Source organism: Rhinoderma darwinii, unplaced genomic scaffold, assembly GCF_050947455.1.
Source record: "Rhinoderma darwinii isolate aRhiDar2 unplaced genomic scaffold, aRhiDar2.hap1 Scaffold_36, whole genome shotgun sequence".
Taxonomy (NCBI): domain Eukaryota; kingdom Metazoa; phylum Chordata; class Amphibia; order Anura; family Rhinodermatidae; genus Rhinoderma; species Rhinoderma darwinii.
The window spans coordinates 197,753-212,256 of NW_027463465.1; the positions used below are offsets into that span (position 1 = coordinate 197,753).

The 14,504-nt window shown below is 46.5% G+C and overlaps 1 protein-coding gene across 2 annotated transcripts in view; it reads right to left on the minus strand.

The window, feature by feature from the left end:
* Positions 1-7,980: 7,980 nt before the first annotated feature.
* Positions 7,981-14,504, minus strand: part of ABL1 (ABL proto-oncogene 1, non-receptor tyrosine kinase) — a 95,036-nt gene continuing 88,512 nt past the window's right edge. For both annotated transcript variants that reach the window (XM_075848334.1, XM_075848333.1), the window contains exons 7-11: positions 13,710-13,894; positions 13,189-13,341; positions 12,761-12,850; positions 11,224-11,382; positions 7,981-10,666 (exon numbers count right to left, since the gene is read on the minus strand). In XM_075848334.1, coding sequence (XP_075704449.1) covers positions 9,051-10,666; positions 11,224-11,382; positions 12,761-12,850; positions 13,189-13,341; positions 13,710-13,894 — 2,203 coding nt within the window. In that variant the 3' untranslated portion in view covers positions 7,981-9,050. The remainder of the gene's footprint in view (positions 10,667-11,223; positions 11,383-12,760; positions 12,851-13,188; positions 13,342-13,709; positions 13,895-14,504) is intronic.

The window sequence follows — 14,504 nt, forward strand, 5'->3', positions numbered from 1 at the left end:
CTATTATATCCTCCAGAGACATTACATAATATGTGTGACTGATATCAGCCGCTCCTCTTATATCACTCCAGCACTATTATATCCTCCAGAGATTACATCATATGTGTGACTGATATCAGCCGCTCCTCTTATATCACTCCAGCACTATTATATCCTCCAGAGATTACATCATATGTGTGACTGATATCAGCAGCTCCTCTTATATCACTCCAGTACTATTATATCCTCCAGAGACATTACATCATATGTGTGACTGATATCAGCCGCTCCTCTTATAACACTCCAGTACTATTATATCCTCCAGAGACATTACATCATATGTGTGACTGATATCAGCCGCTCCTCATATCACTCCAGTACTATTATATCCTCCAGAGACATTACATCATATGTGTGACTGATATCAGCCGCTCCTCTTATTACACTCCAGTACTATTATATCCTCCAGACATTACATCATATGTGTGACTGATATCAGCCGCTCCTCTTATATCACTCCAGTACTATTATATCCTCCAGAGACATTACATCATATGTGTGACTGATATCAGCCGCTCCTCTTATATCACTCCAGTACTATTATATCCTCCAGAGACATTACATCATGTGTGACTGATATCAGCCACTCCTCATATCACTCCAGTACTATTATATCCTCCAGAGACATTACATCATATGTGTGACTGATATCAGCCGCTCCTCTTATATCACTCCAGTACTATTATATCCTCCAGAGACATTACATCATATGTGTGACTGATATCAGCCGCTCCTGTTATATCACTCCAGCACTATTATATCCTCCAGAGACATTACATCATATATGTGACTGATATCAGCCGCTCCTCTTATTACACTCCAGTACTATTATATCCTCCAGACATTACATCATATGTGTGACTGATATCAGCCGCTCCTCTTATATCACTCCAGTACTATTATATCCTCCAGAGACATTATATCATGTGTGACTGATATCAGCCGCTCCTCTTATATCACTCCAGTACTATTATATCCTCCAGAGACATTACATCATATGTGTGACTGATATCAGCCGCTCCTCTTATATCACTCCAGCACTATTATATCCTCCAGAGACATTACATCATATGTGACTGATATCAGACGCTCCTCTTATAACACTCCAGTACTATTATATCCTCCAGAGACATTACATCATATGTGTGACTGATATCAGCCGCTCCTCTTATATCACTCCAGTACTATTATATCCTCCAGAGACATTACATCATATGTGACTGATATCAGCCGCTCCTCTTATATCACTCCAGCACTATTATATCCTCCAGAGACATTACATCATGTGTGACTGATATCAGCCGCCCCTCTTATAACACTCCAGCACTATTATATCCTCCAGAGACATTACATCATGTGTGACTGATATCAGCCGCTCCTCTTATATCACTCCAGTACTATTATATCCTCCAGAGACATTACATCATATATGACTGATATCAGCCGCTCCTCTTATATCACTCCAGTACTATTATATCCTCCAGAGACATTACATCACATGTGACTGATATCAGCCGCTCCTCTTATATCACTCCAGTACTATTATATCCTCCAGAGACATTACATAATATGTGTGACTGATATCAGCCGCTCCTCTTATATCACTCCAGCACTATTATATCCTCCAGACATTACATCATATGTGTGACTGATATCAGCCGCTCCTCTTATATCACTCCAGTACTATTATATCCTCCAGACATTACATCATATGTGACTGATATCAGCCGCTCCTCTTATATCACTCCAGTACTATTATATCCTCCAGAGACATTACATCATATGTGACTGATATCAGCCGCTCCTCTTATAACACTCCAGTACTATTATATCCTCCAGAGACATTACATCATATGTGTGACTGATATCAGCCGCTCCTCTTATATCACTCCAGTACTATTATATCCTCCAGAGACATTACATCATATGTGACTGATATCAGCCGCTCCTCTTATAACACTCCAGTACTATTATATCCCCCAGAGATATTACATCATATGTGTGACTGATATCAGCCGCTCCTCTTATATCACTCCAGTACTATTATATCCTCCAGACATTACATCATATGTGTGACTGATATCAGCCGCTCCTCTTATATCACTCCAGTACTATTATATCCTCCAGACATTACATCATATGTGACTAATATCAGCCGCTCCTCTTATATCACTCCAGCACTATTATATCCTCCAGACATTACATCATATGTGACTGATATCAGCCGCTCCTCTTATATCACTCCAGTACTATTATATCCTCCAGAGACATTACATCATATATGTGACTGATATCAGCCGCTCCTCTTATATCACTCCAGTACTATTATATCCTCCAGAGACATTACATCATATGTGACTGATATCAGCCGCTCCTCTTATATCACTCCAGTACTATCATATCCTCCAGAGACATTACATCATATATGTGACTGATATCAGCCGCTCCTCTTATATCACTCCAGTACTATTATATCCTCCAGAGACATTACATCATATGTGTGACTGATATCAGCCGCTCCTCTTATATCACTCCAGCACTATTATATCCTCCAGACATTACATCATATGTGTGACTGATATCAGCCGTTCCTCTTATAACACTCCAGTGCTATTATATCCTCCAGACATTACATCATATGTGTGACTGATATCAGCCGTTCCTCTTATAACACTCCAGTGCTATTATATCCTCCAGACATTACATCATATGTGTGACTGATATCAGCCACTCCTCTTATATCACTCCAGTACTATTATATCCTCCAGAGACATTACATCATATATATGACTGATATCAGCCGCTCCTCTTATATCACTCCAGTACTATTATATCTCCAGAGACATTACATCATATGTGACTGATATCAGCCGCTCCTCTTATATCACTCCAGTACTATTATATCCTCCAGACATTACATCATATGTGACTGATATCAGCCGCTCCTCTTATATCACTCCAGCACTATTATAAACTGCTGACTTTACTGTTACCAGCTATCCACCCCTGAGATGTACAATGATCTGTGCCGGGTATCGACCATGACAGGTACTGACCACCTGCAGACAGAAGGAGTTAATACAATTATATGAAGTGTCACTCTCCCCCTCAGACAGTGCCGGCCTCGCTCTCACATCATGGGGAAGTATTGGATTTTCCAGGCTGATTAAGCAGAGACACAATGTGTAGAGCGAGCGCCTCATTTCAAATACCCTCACACCCTCCGTCCAAAGTCAACAGGCGTCGGATCGATAGCGCGCACGATACACCGCGTCCACGGCTGCGATTCGTCTGTTTATCCCTTTATCTGCTAACAAGTAAAGGGGGGGGGGGGCGTATTATCTACTTTGTGACACGCTGCACACGGAACCCATTAAAGGTCCATAGGGATGAGAATCAGAGGAGAGGTAGCCAACCAATGGATGTGGCACCATAACTATCAGCATGCCCTCTACCCCCTGATGGTAGCATCTCGCAGGACAGATTTTGCACTGACTCTTAAAGGGAGACTCCACCTTTTTCTTAGAACCGAATGACCTAAAGTTTTACTGCCTCACAGAAAAAAAAAAGATATAGTGGCAAGCAGTTATTCTAGTCTCTGACAACCTTCATTCTCGCACGGCCCCTTTAAATGAGACACGGGAGGCAGGAATATGTAAATGTCTTGTATTTTGACAAAATTGTAAAACTGCCAGAGGTGACATCACAGAAATGTAAAGAGGGGAGGAGTTCTGTACAGGAAGTGACATCATTGACAGACACGCCAGTGACACGTGTAAGCTGAGGTGTGGACACTAGGTGTATATTATATAGGTATATTTATATACGCCGTGCCTTGTTGCCCTTTATTGTAGAACCGTCAGGGCACCCACTTCACATATTGTACTCAGTGCTGCCCTCAGATGAGGGAAGTCTTGGCCAATAGGATGCACTAAGGGAATCGACTCGCCAGGTCTGACATTCCCCCATTGTATTCTATGGACTGGTGAAAAAGTCGCTCATCCCCAATGACACCGCACTCCAGCAATGGCTGCCACGAAGGTATTTAAGAGGTTAAAAGACAGTGCCGTCCTAGAACAGCCCTCCAATGACGTACCTACCTGCAGAGCTGAGCGTCCGTTACTGTGCATTTGTGGGATCCGTCTTATACACAGGAACCCCACCGGAGGTTATAATCAACCAGGACAATAAAAAGGTTTAACGTTACCGCACAAGCATCCATCTTTATAAATAAATATCAGCCGTCTCCTCACCGGACAGATTGTGCTTCATACACGGCAGACCTCCACGTCTACAATACAACTGAGAAACGTATATATTTATATATATTCTATATTACAACAGGTCCCATGTATAATAATCTACAGGAACAGCGATACTCATCCTGAGTTACATCCTGTATTATACTCCACAGCTGCACTCACTATTCTGCTGGTGGAGTCACTGTGTACATACATTACATTACTTATCCTGTACTGATCCTGAGTTACATCCTGTATTATACTCCAGAGCTGCACTCACTATTCTGCTGGTGGAGTCACTGTGTACATACATTACATTACTTATCCTGTACTGATCCCGAGTTACATCCTGTATTATACTCCAGAGCTGCACTCACTATTCTGCTGGTGGAGTCACTGTGTACATACATTACATTACTTATCCTGTACTGATCCTGAGTTACATCCTGTATTATATTCCAGAGCTGCACTCACTATTCTGCTGGTGGAGTCACTGTGTACATACATTACTTATCCTGTACTGATCCTGAGTTATATCCTGTATTATACTCCAGAGCTGCACTCACTATTCTGCTGGTGGAGTCACTGTGTACATACATTACATTACTTATCCTGTACTGATCCTGAGTTACATCCTGTATTATATTCCAGAGCTGCACTCACTATTCTGCTGGTGGTGTCACTGTGTACATACATTACATATCCTGTACTGACCCTGAGTTATATCCTGTATTATACTCCAGAGCTGCACTCACTATTCTGCTGGTGGAGTCACTTTGTATATACATTACTTATCCTGTACTGATCCTGAGTTACATCCTGTATTATACTCCAGAGCTGCACTCACTATTCTGCTGGTGGAGTCACTGTGTACATACATTACTTATCCTGTACTGATCCTGAGTTACATCCTGTATTATACTCCAGAGCTGCACTCACTATTCTGCTGGTGGAGTCACTGTGTACATACATTACTTATCCTGTACTGATCCTGAGTTACATCCTGTATTATACTCCAGAGCTGCACTCACTATTCTGCTGGTGGAGTCACTGTGTACATACATTACTTATCCTGTACTGATCCTGAGTTACATCCTGTATTATACTCCAGAGCTGCACTCACTATTCTGCTGGTGGTGTCACTGTGTACATACATTACATTACTTATCCTGTACTGATCCTGAGTTATATCCTGTATTATACTCCAGAGCTGCACTCACTATTCTGCTGGTGGAGTCACTGTGTACATACATTACATTACTTATCCTGAGTTACAGACCCTGAGTTATATCCTGTATTATACTCCAGAGCTGCACTCACTATACTGCTGGTGGAGTCACTTTGTGTACATACATTACTTATCCTGTACTGATCCTGAGTTACATCCTGTATTATACTCCAGAGCTGCACTCACTATTCTGCTGGTGGTGTCACTGTGTACATACATTACATTACTTATCCTGTACTGATCCTGAGTTACATCCTGTATTATACTTCAGAGCTGCACTCACTATTCTGCTGGTGGAGTCACTGTGTACATACATTACTTATCCTGTACTGATCCTGAGTTATATCCTGTATTATACTCCAGAGCTGCACTCCCTATTCTGCTGGTGGAGTCACTGTGTACATACATTACATTACTTATCCTGTACTGATCCTGAGTTATATCCTGTATTATACTCCAGAGCTGCACTCACTATTCTGCTAGTGGAGTCACTGTGTACATACATTACATTACTTATCCTGTACTGATCCTGAGTTATATCCTGTATTATACTCCAGAGCTGCACTCACTATTCTGCTGGTGGAGTCACTGTGTACATACATTACTTATCCTGCACTGATCCTGAGTTATATCCTGTATTATACTCCAGAGCTGCACTCACTATTCTGCTAGTGGAGTCACTGTGTACATACATTACATTACTTATCCTGTACTGATCCTGAGTTATATCCTGTATTATACTCCAGAGCTGCACTCAGTATTCTGCTGTTGGAGTCACTGTGTACATACATGACATTACTTATCCTGTGCTGATCCTGAGTTACATCCTGTATTATACTCCAGAGCTGTACTCACTATTCTGCTGGTGGAGTCACTGTGTACATACATTACATTACTTATCCTGTACTGATCCTGAGTTACATCCTGTATTATACTCCAGAGTTATATTCAAAAGCCTGCAGGCTCAGAGCTCCAAGCACTGCTTGCTTGTCTGCAGAGGGTTTGGTCTGTTAATTTGCATTATGGGAAATGTCTTTACACCAGGCTCAGTACAGTAATCTGCTGTAGGAAAAACAAACTACTCCTCTGTATTATAGGAACTCGGCTAAGATGTTAGCGGTGTGTCTCTCCACAATCTTGCTGAACACTAGTCCACTAGAATAGTGAATACAGCTCTGGAGTATAATACAGGATATAACTCAGGATCAGTACAGTATAAGTAATGTAATGTATGTACACACTGTCTCCACCAGCAGAATAGTGAGTGCAGCTCTGGAGTATAATACAGGATATAACTCCGGATCAGTACAGGATAAGTAATGTAATGTATGTACACAGTGACTCCACCAGCAGAATAGTGAGTGCAGCTCTGGAGTATAATACAGGATATAACTCAGGATCAGTACAGGATAAGTAATGTAATGTATGTACAGAGTGACTCCACCAGCAGAATAGTGAGTGCAGCTCTGGAGTATAATACAGGATGTAACTCAGGATCAGTACAGGATAAGTAATGTAATGTATGTACACAGTGACTCCACCAGCAGAATAGTGAGTGCAGCTCTGGAGTATAATACAGGATGTAACTCAGGATCAGTACAGGATAAGTAATGTAATGTATGTACACAGTGACTCCACCAGCAGAATAGTGAGTGCAGCTCTGGAGTATAATACAGGATAAGTAATGTAATGTATGTACACAGTGACTCCACCAGCAGAATAGTGAGTGCAGCTCTGGAGTATAATACAGGATATAACTCAGGATCAGTACAGGATAAGTAATGTAATGTATGTACACAGTGACTCCACCAGCAGAATAGTGAGTGCAGCTCTGGAGTATAATACAGGATATAACTCAGGATCAGTACAGGATAAGTAATGTAATGTATGTACAGTGACGCCACCAGCAGAATAGTGAGTGCAGCTCTGGAGTATAATACAGGGTAAGTAATGTAACATATGTAGACAGTGACTCCGCTCTATATGGAGATTATATCTTTATGGCCCTCTGCTTTACAGTAATGGTCTCCCAGTGTTCGCACGTTCATATCAGTTGATGCGCTCTGGCGTTTATGGTAAAGTGCGACTATTACTAGACAGCTCAGTCTTGGCGATGGCCATTAACAAAGACTGGATACATCGGCTATCCAGACACCGGAACGCAGATCGTTGCATAAAAGGCACTGTGATTACCACCCCTGGCAGCCGCTACTGGGGGGGGGGACGGGACGCGGACACATTGTCCAGGAGGGGGCGTTGACTTCTCATTGGGAGACCAGCGAGGCAGAGAAGTCCTCTGACACTGAAAGGCAATTTAAAAATAATAATAAATGGCGTCAGGCTGTGGACGTGTCATGGCGGTAGACAAATATGCGCACCTTGACAGCCATGCCCCGCCACCATCTTTACAGGCACCTTAACCATTTCAGCGCCAGAGAGGAACCTTTGAACAAGGAGGGCATCTACGTGTGCACGTAAAACTTTTACATTTATATAAAAATCGAACAGCGACCTGTAAAACTTATACAGAAATATCGGAAATGACTGTAAACGTCAGAAGAGGAAGAGTGTGAGCTGTCAATCAGCCGGCATAGGGGAGAGACAGACAGTATAATACACGGGTTACTTAAAGGGACACCATAGTGTTAAGGAGGGAGGCACTGCTGGTTCAGTCTATTGTGGGGGAGGGGCAAAGACATGTGAGGTGCAGGGTTTCGATTGCACATTTTCGGGGCCCCTGATCATTATTGACCTCTTATATGGTCAAGCTGCGGATGTGCCTATGGCAACACTGGAGGTCAAAGGCAACGCCCCGCTGCCACCTTCATACGGTCCATCTGCTTTTGGTTTTAAAATAATACAAAAAAGGAAAATAAAACGGTAATTGCACTTAAAATCGAGAAGTTCTTTGCCTTTATTGCAGGCTCTGCGCCCCCCGCAGACGGCACGTCCACTGTTTCTCTGCATAGACACCACGCCTCACAGGCGGGCATGGTAGGACACCCCAGGAGCCGCGACCGCTCGGGTCATATTTGGGAAAAGAAACGTTAACGGAATGCTACAACGTAGCCGCTTATGTGCTGAGGGGTCGTTTCTATGGAATGTTTCGGGAGAGGTGAACTCCTTGGTGGCGGCTCTTTCATGTGCAATGGGGGAAGGGAGACGTAAAAGAGTTCTCCCTACGATACCTGTGACCATTGGGTAGAAGCAGTGTTAGACATGGGCAGAGCTCTTATTCCGGGCCGTCGGGGGTCCCGGCTCTGTAAAGCGCTCATTCTGCCAGTTACGGGTGGAGGGAAGCTGTAGACCTTTAAGGTCCGTGTCGTGTGGAACCAGTCTCTATTTAAAGAGAAAGTAAAAAGGGAGGGGGGACGGTGGTCTAAAGAGAAGATGTGCAACCACCTATGGATGCCAGGTGGCACGGTGTGGGCCTATAGGCCACCTATCTAGGATGCATAGCTTTAGTATGAAGACCACCATTGCTCATGGCCCGCTTGGTAGCGCCCGGATGTCCTCCGCTCTAGGACCCCCAGTCTCAGATGCTACCTCTGGACCACATCGCTTATCTCTTTGACCGAGGACAGCAGCTTGGTGAAGTCCTGAGGTGTGGCGGGTCCTCCGCCCGTAGAGGAAGCGGCGGGGCAGATCTGAAGATCCCGGAGGCTGTTCTCCAGCTTGCTCATGGCTTCTCTGAAGGCGAACTTGTTTCTCATCTGTTGTATGGAGTCCACGTAACCGGTACAAAACGCGTGGAGGTTTTTGGCCGCCTCGAGCACGGCGCTGTGGCTGGCCATTTGTTCAGAGTTCCGGTTGATGGCGGCCCGTAGGCATTCGGTGCGCTCCAACAAGGTCTCCTTGGTGACGGCTCCGCTTAGCAGCTTCTCGGGCGGTTGGCGGGTTTTACGCAAGGAGACTCTAGTGGAGATGAGTGGGATGAACGCCGTGCCGGATGCGGAGGCCAATGGTGGCGGAGGTTGTTCAATGCCCGTCTGAGCTCCAGCCCGTTTATCTGTGGATAGGGGCTTGGCGGCGGACAGTGGCACGCTTTTCTTGGCGATCTCCGTCACAGCGGCGTTTGTTCTTAAGTGGTCTTCACTGTGGCTCGCGGCCTTGTGCTTTGGCTCATTCGTGCTGGTCTCGTGGCTGAGGCTTTGGGAGGAATTCTTTGTGGGTTTCCCCGGAGTGCTGGTGGAAGACAGGGCGGTCTGGTTGGACAGTGGTAGAGGTGCGCTCGGTTTGACCTTCATGGCTTTCAATTTGTCCTTGTTGGTCGATTCTGTTGCTTTGAGTCTCCGGAGACGAAGTTCTGTTTCGGTTTTGCCGACGCCTGGGGTTTGCTTGGCAGCGGAAACCGACTCTGAACCAGTTCTAATGTTCCCGCTCTCCTCTTTTTGTAAGGGAGAGGAGGATGTAGGACCACCGGGTTTCCTACGTGGCAGTTTTGGTGTCACGCTGGGAGGACTGGAGCCCGGACTTTGATCGGCATCTTTAAACACCTCATCCGCGGGCTCCTCGTTTTTTTTGGGTAGACGGGGAGGTGGCGTGACAGTCCCCCTAGAACTAGAGGGGTCTGGTTTGCACTCAATGCCTTTTTTACGGGGCAGAGCTGGTCTTTCGGCTTTTTGTACGCCTCCAGACATGTCCAACATGTGCCGGGTAGAGGACATTTCTCTGGGCAGAGTGACCGACCTCCACTCTGTATCTTTGGACCCGTGAGGCATACACGAGGCGGAGGACGACCTCTGGAAACGTTTACTGGTAGTGCCGCTCCCTTCGTCTTCCCCCGATGGTGGCTGCCGGCCTACGACCGCGATGGACCTTTTCCAGTGTGGGGTTAGAAAAAGAATAGCTCCCTGCATGGAGCCATTGGTCATGGCGGTCCCATTACTTGGGGATTTCCAGGACTCTACATCGCCACCGTTACTGGCGTCTCTGCTCTCCCCTTCCAGGCACCGTGGTTCCATTTCACGGAAGGAGCTACTGCGCTTGGGTGGGGCGGGAGCGGTTTTCTTCTTCCTCTTGATCAGCGTGCTGAAGAGATTGGCTTTTTTACTATTGGGCAGCAAACGTTCATCCTCAGGTCCGCCATCTGCTGCTCCCACCCGTTCCTTGCGGGGGAGGAGAGGAGACACCGCGGCTGGCTCTAGATCCAGAATATCTGTAAGAGACGGAGGACAACAATCAGGTTCACTGAAGAGCAGCAGAAAACAAAAAAAAAATTCGCTTTGAAGGGGTTCACTCATGAAGGCTGCCCTCTATACCCTACTTTAGCATATGGAAATCAGAGGGGTCCCCCACTTTGTGAGAGCGGCTCACGTTCTGGCAGACTGGAGACATTCTGTATTACATTACATTTAAATGGGCGCAGTGTAATACTTCATTCAACCAGCAGAGGTAGGGAAACCGCCTAGTTTTGAGCCAGGCCAACGGCGATCAGCTAATCACTGCAGCACTTCCTTTCTGAAAAGGGTTTCCTCTGATCTTAAGGGTCTGTTATTTTTGGAACAATCGGATTAATGATGGTGCAGGATGTTGAGACTACTGCCAAGCTTCTTCTCCATGTCTCTGCAGTCAGCCCGATGCCCAATGTTAGACAGTCTGGTTGCTATGGATACACTGCCTAACAACCAATGTCTTAGTCAGGCGGCTCGTCCCTATCAACCAGTCGGTCTCAAGTCTTCAGCTAAAGGAGAAGTGCAGTGGCGGGAGCGTTACCTTGATCCGCGGCTCCTCTGCCGTGTGAGGTATCTGTGTTATCATCCTTGTTCTCGGTCACTCTTCGGGTGGTCCTGGTCTTTGTTGGGAGCTGGGGGGCCTGCAGGGGGAAGCCGACAATGACCCTTAATCCTTTCTTCCCCAGTTCTTTCTCCACCTCTGAAATATACGAAAGACAAAAAAACATAAATAACTGCACAGCTGCTGTGCTTGCTGCAATGTATCAGTGAATCTCTAAACCATTGTCTGCAGCTTTGGCTGAGCTTTCGGCGGCTCAGTGGCTGCAGCTTAAAAGGCTTTAGGTTCTCCAATGTATTTCTTGAATTAGCGGTCGTCGCCCAGACCAACATCTTTCCATGGGCCCTAAATGATATAAATCTGTACATTACATCCCAGTTTGCTCCTTCTGTTCCTGCGTGTCAGTCTTTACTGCTGTTCTTGCATTCTATTCATGAACTAAGAAGTTTAGGATGACCTGAGCTATAGCTGCCAGTGCTGCGGTGCATGGGAGGGCACGCGGCGGCACACTTGGTTGCAGACAAAGGACACTGTAGCGCCTGCAGCCGGAGATTAAGGATATAGAAACGTTTCCTTGTCTCCCAGGCGCTCCGCGATCCCCTGGAATAATAAGCTGTGCCATTAGTCAGCGACAGGATTATGAACTGACGGGTTTTATGCCCTCCCTGCAGCTGGAAACAAACACTGCCACTTATCCCCGGTGCAATCATTCAACAATTACTGTACAAAAAGACTTTTATGGGCGACAATAAAAGTGGGCGCACCTCTCCGAACTCCACAAAGGACAATGCGCCTCTTCTAATATACTCAGCCCCTGGAAAGAGCAATTACCAAGTGCAAGCAAAGCTCCCGCATCAGCGGCATCGAAACGCTGCTCATTACAGCAACAGAGTCATAGAAACAATCGCCGGAATCAGTGTTGAGTAAATACAAGTATTGTCTAGGATTTCCAAAAAGCCTTTGTAAAGTCGACTGTGCGCCATTGTCTTCTGAGCGTACAGCGCGGCGGTGGTTTGACTGCCGTCGTATCAATGTACGCAGGACTTGCTGCAATCAGTCCCACAATTGCTTCTATCCCCCACCACGGCAAAGCTGCGACAGGACCAGAGGGGGTTGTGCAATGTGATTGTGGCATATCTGTCGACTGATTTCAATGGGCAGCGTGTAATGCTTCATTTGCCCTGCGGGGGTGCTGCAGGGATTTTGAATACTTGCTGCTGTTTTACTTGATATATTTTGCATAGCGGCTTCTCAGTGGAGAGACAGGACCAGAGAATGTAAAAGGGAGATTTATGGTAGGACATCAAAGAGTCTGCGCTGCTGCTGGAGTAACGAACACCCCAGTAATGAACAAGCCGCATCTTTGTAACAACTTTAATAAAAATTCAGATGGACCCACTTCTGAGATTTCTCGTCATGAAAGGGTCCGGAGAATATCGCGGCTCCAGGACTTTATGAGGAGAGATCATTCGCTCCTGATTTTCCATCTCATCCTATAACCGGCGAGCCCCATCCTTACCGTCTGATATACTCGACTCCTGGAACATTGTCTCAAAGTCTTGGTGGATCTCAGCGAAGGACGGCCGGTCAAGAGGGTTCCACTGCCAGCCTGAGGGGACAACGAGAAATAACATGAATATGGTCGCAGCCAAATATGATGCCAGATTATCGGACAGAGGAATTCCAATAATCTGGAATATATGAAGTGTTCACAATCTTATGCAAATCTCCATCAATAGAATACAGGCCACTCTCATACAACTTTCTGGATTATCGGATGTCAGACTTTCTGGGTTATCGGACGTCAGATTATCAGACTCTGGGTTAAAGGGATTTCACTGCATCAGGCGACGCCTAGTTAAGCAATTTGCCCCCAAACAAACTCCACAGTAACGTGTGGTGTACAATAACCCCCCTCGTCCGCCCCGGTGTCGCGCGGAGACCTACACGCTCTCATGAGTTCGTAGACTTTCTCGGGGCAGCCCTCGGGACGTTCCATGCGATAATCCTTTTCTAGCAGCTCGTACACCTGCGACAGGTCGATGCCGGGGTAAGGAGACATTCCGTAGGTGGCGATCTCCCAAAGAAGAACACCGAAAGCTGCGGGAAAAAAAACAAACCATCAGCCTAGGATCCGGCGGCCCCTGCACGTAGCCGCAGCGCGTGGCCCCGCAGCTGTACTGCACATTGTCGCGGTTTTACGATGCGGCGTTTGCAAAGAAGCCGGTGGTGAAATCGCAGTTATTTTTTTTTCAGGGCCTCTCCCACCAAGCACACAGGACAGGCGGGACCCCCAACATTCACCATCACGACCGCAGTGAGGAGTTGTATGGGGCGGCGGGCGATGTCCGTGGTGCCCGCTGCTGCATACAACTCTATGAGAACCGTGCCAGTCCTCGTGCCGCAGTCCTATTCATTGCCAGGACCCCAATCTGTAAATGGGTAGGAGGGCGCAACAACGTACTCACCCCAGACGTCTGACTTGATGGAGAACTTGTTGTACGCCAGGCTTTCCGGGGCAGTCCACTTGATGGGGAATTTCGCTCCGGCGTGGGCAGTGTACGTATCGCCCGTCATCAGGCGGCTGAGCCCGAAATCAGCGACTTTTACCAAGTGGTTTTCCCCAACGAGGCAGTTTCTGGCTGCGAGGTCCCTGAGGGTGAGAGGAGAAACGTGAGTGTCCCTGTAAACATTGGCTTCACTACCACCCGTGCGCCATTATTACAACTGACGGCGGCGGTGCAGCTCCGGGCAGCAGGGTCTAAATCCAACCAAAAGGCCCCATCCCCCGGTTCCCAGGACCCCTCCTCCCCCAATGAACGTAGTAAAGGGTTAATGTGGCAATAACTTGCCCCAGCGTGTGCATGAGATCTCCTTCTTAGGGAGCCCCTACGCGTAGCGGCATGTACCGCGCAACCAAAAAATGGGTGGTTTTGTGGCAAATCGCCGTGATTTTGTGATGCGGTTTTCGGCCGTGCCTTGTACAGGTGAAGCGCGTGGTTTTTGAAATTCTAAGGAGGAAATCTCTCTGGGGTAAATAATAGAGGAAGACCATTAACCCATCACTATGTTCATGGGGGGTGCAGATGTGACCTGATTGGCGGCCGCCGCACTTACGGTCCCTTTGTGTAGCTGCAGATAAAGCGGCGCTCTCGTTAATAACCCGACTTGAGTGCCATGGACGGCCGTAATCCAGAGCCCCCCTTAATTAATCCACAATTAACCAATTAACTTTGTCTTCTCAGTCACTCAGTTTACTGTAG